The 7,709-nt window shown below is 44.2% G+C and overlaps 1 protein-coding gene across 1 annotated transcript in view; it reads right to left on the reverse strand.

The window, feature by feature from the left end:
• Positions 1–5,866, reverse strand: part of FMN2 (formin 2) — a 330,212-nt gene extending 324,346 nt beyond the window's left edge. Inside the window, exon 1 of the mRNA XM_055146884.1 lies at positions 3,978–5,866. Coding sequence (XP_055002859.1) covers positions 3,978–5,508 — 1,531 coding nt within the window. The 5' untranslated portion in view covers positions 5,509–5,866. The remainder of the gene's footprint in view (positions 1–3,977) is intronic.
• Positions 5,867–7,709: the final 1,843 nt, after the last annotated feature.

The following is a 7,709-nucleotide window of genomic DNA, read 5'->3' on the forward strand; positions in this document are numbered from 1 at the left end:
GAGAAAGAACACTGGACTGGAGATAATAGCGGCATGTGTTTATGGGGTGGGGGTGGGGGATCATGCAGGGGTGTGAAGTAACTTTATATATCCATAACACAACTTGAATGGTATTGTGACCCTATTGCCCAAATTATAATAATATACAGATTAAAAAATTAAAATGGACTTTCTATTGTGCTTTTTCCATATTAAAACTAAGTTGTGTCCAAACAGGGAAGATGATTCTCCAAGGACATGTATCCAACAGATTCTAAACTGCCAGCTTATATTTTGTTTATTTGTTTCCTTGCTTGCCTTTGTTTTGTGGCCACACCTGCCAGATCTCAAGACTTACTCCTGGCTCTATGCTAAGATAAGTTCTGGAAGGACTTGGGGGGACCATCTGTGATACAGTGGATTCAACCTGGGTCAGCCATGTGCAAGGTATAAGTTTCCTACCCACAGTATTCTCTCTCCAGCCCACAGACAGCTTATTTCTAATAAAGTTTTTTTCTCAACCAGTTATCTTGTCTCTCAATTGATGGCCTTTCCAGCATGTCTATCAAGTTTACAAACACTTCTATGCTCAAGGATCACTCCTGGAGAACTGAGAGGATATCTTTTCACTTGAATTTTCTCCCTATATTTGGAAGGCAATAAAAAGCAAATAACATCTGTTACTTCCAACAAAGTTAACAAGCCTCATTCTATGATTTTATGGTTTAAAAATAAATGATTATGTAATCTTATAGGGAGATTGTAATGTAATAGAGATAATGATCACCTGCATCAAAAGCAGCCAGCCAGCAAAGACATGCAAAATAAAGGTTAAAACCAATTTCCCTAAGGACAATGCTAGAGAGCCCTGGTCCTCTGGTTAATTTCCAAGGCACGGATAAAATAGTAAAGAATGATAAAAACTGAATGTGATGCCAGATGACAATAAAAGAGACAACAGCTGAGAAATAGGGGTATGTGTCCATTTGGATTTTCTCTTACATCATGAGTGAAACTTCCATGAAAGCTGCCTAAGGAAAATCTGATTCATTCTCTTCAGTAATCAGCCTTCTTGTAGCCCAAAGAAAGTGAGGTGTTCAACAAGGAATAAAACTTACCTTATTAAAAACAGAAACTAAAAAAATCTGTACATTAAGCCCTCACATGCTATAATATTTTAACAACTGTTTTTACTGAGTACATTGAACATCCAAAATGAGTACTAAGCAAGGATTTTCAAACATAAATCAGTAAATCCAGCTTCTATTTTTGGCTCTACCTCTAACTAAATCATAATATGACCTTGGGAAAGTTATTTCAACTCCGATCAAACTCGATTACCTGACCACAGTTACAAGGCTTGTTTAAATTCACTTTGCTTTTTCTGAGTATGTGATATAAATATATGGAAGTTGCTACAGAAACTTCTCCTAGACACCGAAAATCGTATAGCCAACCACCCAATACCATCAAATAGAAAAGGTTAGTGTCCATATTGTATGCTGTGTAGCAATTTTATTCTGTGTAGCCATAAGCTCTTCCAATTTTTTTTATTACTTTGTTGGAAAGAACAATAAAACCTAGGTAGTTCCTGAATGTGATTCCTTTAAGCGTCCTAAATTTGAAAGTTAAAAACAATAAACAAATAAAAATGAAATGCAAGTTCCAAGAACACACTTCTTTTTTCTTAAGAAAATAAAACTTAGGCCTCATTAGGGTCCTATAATCATTAGCACTTCCCACAACACCACCATCCCAGGCCCCACCAAATAGATGTCACTACATTTTTTTTTTATTTTTGGGTCACACCCGGCAATGCACAGGGGTCACTCCTGGCTCATACACTCAGAAATTACTCCTGGCGGTACTCGGGGGACCATATGGGATGCTGAGATTCGAACCCGGGTCGGCCACATGCAAGGCAAACGCCCTATCTGCTGTGCTATTGCTCCAGCCCCATCACTACATTCTTGATGATTTTAGAAGCAAGGTAAAGGCTACTTCTTAGTCCAGATTTTTGTCTTTCCTTCATCTGTCACAGTGTTTGAAGTAATATGGCCACCTGATATTATATATGTATGTGTGGCTTATTATATATGTATTTTGTATACATATACATATCTGTACATGTATACATGTATTTCTTAAATGTATTTCAAAGTTTAATGCATGTAGGAAGAGCAATCATTAATATGAAATTAATGTTGTCTAAATAATTTTTAGAAAAAGAATGTTACAGAGAAAATATGTGATTTTCTTTTGCCAACATCAAATTCACAAAAAATTAACTCAAAAATTCTCTAATCTTCTTTCAAAAACTATCTTTGGGGAGTCCTCTAAACATTGGGACTTTAGTTTTGTTTTTATGCTTTTTTGGTAATTTATCTAATGAGTAGAAAACTATATAACTTTTTAACTAATGCAATAAACAGAGAGAAGAATAAGAGAAAAACGAGAAAGCATGTAAAATGAATAGAAGAGGCTACTTTTGATTATCAGAATCAACAACTGAAAAAAACTACAGCTCATAGATGAAAATTAAAATGTAGTTAAAAAATAACTATCAAAACACAACAGCACTTAGCCAACTAAGAAAGTCATGCTCATTGAGAAGTGCATCAAGTAATTTGTATAGATGACCTATTTATTAAAGTAACAGAAGATTAAACACTTTCAATTCCATTTGAAAGTTTTCATTAGTCAAATACTTATCACAGGGACTGGATCTATAGTACTATAGTACAGCTGGTAGGATTTTTGCATTGCATGTAGCTAACCTGGTTCTATTTGGTTCTATCTGAGCCCCAACAGGAATGAGTCCTGAGTGCAGAGCCAAAAATTCCTGAGCATTGCCAAGTGTAACCCAAAAAGCATATATATATATATGTATATATATACAGATATATTTGTATGTATATGTATGCATATATATCACAAACTTACCACTATATAATCTTTCAATTTTTGCTACTAACTAAATTCTTTTTTTTTTTTTTTTTTGCTTTTTGGGTCACACCCAGTGATGCTCAGGGGTTACTCCTGGCTTTGCACTCAGGAATTACTCCTGGCGGTGCTTGGGGGACCATATGGGATGCCGGGGATTGAACCCGGGTCGGCCGCGTGCAAGGCAAACGCCCTACCCACTGTGCTATCGCTCCGGCCCCTAACTAAATTCTTATAGGCCACATTTCATTTATATTTAAGAGCTGAATTCAATAAACATGAAACAAAAACTATCATCTACCAGTGAGTTCTAATGGTAAGGTCTATGAAAAAGGATAATCTCATTCTTACTAGATATTTGCCACCATAAATTGCTTTACCATGCTCATTTTGTCTCTAACAAGACATGCACTTTGGAACACTTCACCACACTAACACCAAGCTATATCCTATTTTGATTGGCCTGTGAAGACAAATAAAAACTCTAATAACTTACTTCATTATTTATTGAGTATATATCAGATTTGCTTGAGTCAGCAGAAAGGAGTGACCACTTAACTTCACTAAGCAGTCTTCCCAGACTGTCGCAAGACAGAAACTACATAGAACATACACACTTACATTAGATCAGTCAGAGGCCACGTTTGACTAGTACTGGAATAAATTATTTCTCAAGAAACCATCTTTATCAACTGATCATGAGCAATCTCGTCTTCTATTTAAAGCTGTGGGGATGAGGAAGAGAATAACCTGGCTAACGATGGGAAGCAAATTCAAAGTAGAGGCTCCCAGCACGACCCTCAGCCTGGTGAAGAGCAAAAGTTTTGGAGAAATGGACAGAGATCCTTTCTTGAGGAAATCTGGGAGAGACAAACCTGAGTCGTTCCCTTTAGGAAAACGGGATTTCACTAATTAGGTGAACAGGGAGTGAAAGGATTTCCTAGGAGGTCTGGGAGGTGCCACTAAGAGAGATACCGAGGTCTGGAGAGGCCACGGAGGAGAAACTAAGGCAGGGTGGGGGGAGGGGCTGAGGGGGCGGCGCCCTGGCAGCTCACCTGTGAACACGTTCTGGAAGCCCTCGGGAACCTCCTGAGCCCCAGGTGCTTTAGCTGCCACGTCGGGGCTCGCCCTCCCGCCACGATCCCCGGCGCGCTCCAGCAGGTGAGCGGAGCCCCCGGCACGCGGCGCGTGGGAGCCCAGCTCCTCGGTCCAGTCGGCGGAGCGGCTGAGGCCGCCCGCGAAGCCACCATCCTCGGCGTGCTTCCTGGCGGCGGCGGGGGCCACTCCGGAGGCGAGGGCGGCCCTGGGCCCCCGGCTCAGCGAAGACTCCAGCCGCCTCTGGATCTGGGGGCTCTGGTTGGGGGACTGCGACGGAGAGTGGTTAGGCGAGCTGAGCTGCCGGGTGGTGGTCTTGATGTAGCAGGGGGTGATGAGCGGGTAGGGTTTGAAGCCCCGCGGGCCGGGCGAGGAGGCGGCGGCGGCGGCGGCGGCGGCGGGGGCGCGGGACTGCAGCGTCCCCTCCTCCGGCTCTTCCTCCGGCCTCTGCAGCGCCTCTGCCGGCTCCAGGCCCCACTCTTCCCCTGGAGACCCTCGGGGTGCGTCTTCAAAGGCATCCTCGTCTTCCTCATCCGTGTCCTCAGGCCCTGACGCTGGGGTCCCGGTCGTGCCGACTCCTGACCCCGGCTCGGGGAACTGAAAGGCGCTGGACCAGGACGAGTCCGCGACGGGGGGCTGAGCCCCGGGCAGGCCAGGCGCCGCGGCCGTGAGAGCGCAGCCCGAGGCCGGCTGCTGCTGGGGCACGGAGGGCTCCGCAGCCCGGATCTCAGGCAGGTCCGAGAGCGCCGACAGCGCCTGTTCGGTGTCGGGGCTTCCCCGGCTCCCGCGGGCCAAGGCGCTCGGCCCTTGCAGGAATCCACCCAGGCCCAGGAAAGCTCCGGGCTGTGGAGAGACGAGGTTGGGAGGCGCTGACGGCTCCTCGGAGCCCAGGAGCTGCTGCTGCTGCAATCGGATCGCCTGCTGGATATCTGAAAGCAAATCCTCTTGCTCCGTAGCCGAGTGAAAGCTATAGATGTCCGTGTCTGATCCCGAACTGGTCCTTTGTCCATCCTGCGCCCCCACGGCCGTTTCCAAGCCCTCAGCAACCGCCTGGCTGCCGACCCCTGCACCGGCCAGTCCAGGGCCACCTGGACGAGTGACCTCAAAGGGGTCGACACACTCGACATCCGAGAGGCTGAGATCCGGTGTTTTGGTGACCACGGAGTGGGCGCTGTCCAGCTCCCCGGTCTGTAGGGCCTGGGAGTCCAGCACATCTTCACGGGAGCCGCCGGAGCCTTTCCCTTTGGACAGATTTTTCCTGATCCGTAGGTTGGAAAACACCGAAGCTCTCGAGTCTGACTTACTCTTCTTCTTGCCCTGCTCCCCGCCGCAGCCCCCACCCCCCTTGCTGTGCTTGCCCAGCGCCTTCTTGCCCCCAATCCCCTTCTTTGTGGTTTCCGCATCTCTGGGCCCAACAGCATCCTCAGAGCCGCCACCTTCGTGTGAGGAATCACCTGCGCTCCGTTTCAGTCTGCCCTCCTGATTCCCCATGTCGCAATCCCGCTGCTGCGCTGCCGCGTCTGGCACTCAGGCCATGCTGGTCCTCCGCTGCCCTTTGCCCGGCCTGAGGAAAGCTCCCGGCTAGTCAGGCGGCCCGGCGAGCTGCAGGCAGGAGAAGGCGCCGGGCTGGCCTTGCTCACATCTGCCTCCGCTTTGCAGAAGGCGCCGCAACTCCCGCGGCGGCTGCGGCTGCGGCCCGGGCCCGACTGGGCGCGCTCACGCTCAGTGCGGCGCGCGGCTCCTGCCAATGACTGCGCAGGACGCCTCTGTGACCTGGCTCGCCGCCGGCCACCGTCGCCCCAGCTCAGCTCTTTGCTGAAACCCTCTCCCCTATTTCAAGGGCTGCAATCCTCACAGTGCCCAGGGAATGCATCGTGGCCCAGTTTAAGAGATTGTCAACAGGAAAGATGCACACCAAATTTGAAAACCTCAAGTCTTGCATGCAGACAGAAATTGGTTTAAAGAGAAGCAAACCCCTCTTTAAGGATAGTATAATATCTTTAAGAATAGTAATATCTAAGTAGTATAGTATCCATACTTCCTTCCTATAACCTGCCTGCTGAAACATGGCTCTTCTAAGCGGAAAAAAAGTAAATTGATTATTCTTTTCTTTCGTGATTGATCATTTGAACTCCTGTAACTGCTGAGCATATGGTTTAAGAAAGCTTTTATGTCTCATGCAAACCTTGCATCTCCATGAGAGAACATCTACTGTCACTTCAAAGTCCATTTTTTAAGTTTTTAGACAAAATGGTGAAATGAAGGAAATGAGAAACTACTGAGATTAGAATTTATTTACTTGTTAATTTCAAAAAGTGTTTTGTATTTACCATAGAAATCAATTTGTATTCAAAAAGGGTGCATATATTATAACTCCCAAGAGGGCCAACTCATTAATATTAAACATACCCCTATTGTTGCCTATGAAAAGAAAAAAAGACAATAAGGCAACACCCTTGCAACAAATACATGAAATTGGATGTTGTGCTAGAAACTACTTTCCTAAGCAAACCCTTCAAAGCAAACTTTCATTTTTGCCTTACTACAAGAGCTTGCAACTTTGCTGTCCAGGAGTTCTTAACATTCTGGCATCAATTTAAAATGTATTCCTCATTTTAAACCTTGCCTCTGTTTTAAACATTTTTTGTATCTAGAGAATCTCCAGGAATAACCCAAAACAAGACCGCACTGGTATTAATAATATTTTGATTAGAATTTATTTTTTGCCACTTTGAAAATACAGAATAGCTGTCCAACATGTTAGTATTTTTTAAGCGCAAAGAAGAAAAAAGTCCTACATTTTATATGACACAATTGAAATTCAGCAAACAAATGTTCTTTGTCATACCAGGAACCAACATTTGAAACCTCTCACCTCTATTATTTTTTTGTTTTTCTAATGAAAGTTCGCTGTGAAAGCATTATATAGAAACAAATACTAATGTATTTACAAATTGTGTTCTTAAAAATTGATAACTTAAGTTGACCAGTTGTCCTTAGGTGGCCCTTTTGAATTAATGGTTTAGAGAAAATAACTTTGCCAGGATAATATCCCAGTCTCTGAGCCATTCCTGAGTCTTTGAAAAGCCTTTGTTTCTCCCATTATTCAAGCCAGTTCTCTTCTAAAAAAAAATCTGTGCTGTTGCCCAGCACCATTTGCCAGAGATTACTAGGATTTTCTGCTTCTTTTAATCTTTTAAGAGACTATAATTCTTAATTTTTTGTTTTCCATAAAAAAGCATCTTGGTTCTGATCTATTTGTTTCTTTCCTGTTTTATTCTTTGATATTTGGAACAAGTTCCACAGGGAAGAGGAAGACAAGGAGAGAATATTTTAGAAGGAAAGAGAAAAACTGCTGTTTGGTTTTTGTTCTGTTGGGTTCACCCCCCACCCACCTCCCTACCCCACCTCACCGCCCCCCCTTCCTTCAACACACACATTATTTGAATGTGAATCAATAGATGGTAACTGGTCTTTTTTAACAAAGCTCCAATAACAAAGGGTAAAGGTTGAGACATAATAAAGGCCATTTGAAATTCACAGTGCAGGTATAAAATGTAGGTGATTGTCATCCCAATTTAGCTTATGAAATTGCACCAGGCTTAAAGATTTTCTCAACGTCATATAATAGTAACTAGAATTTACTAATTTAGATCTCAAGTTCTTTATGAAGGCCAGAGGAATAGTATAGC

Source organism: Sorex araneus, chromosome 9 (assembly GCF_027595985.1).
Source record: "Sorex araneus isolate mSorAra2 chromosome 9, mSorAra2.pri, whole genome shotgun sequence".
In the NCBI taxonomy this organism is placed as follows: Eukaryota; Metazoa; Chordata; class Mammalia; order Eulipotyphla; family Soricidae; genus Sorex; species Sorex araneus.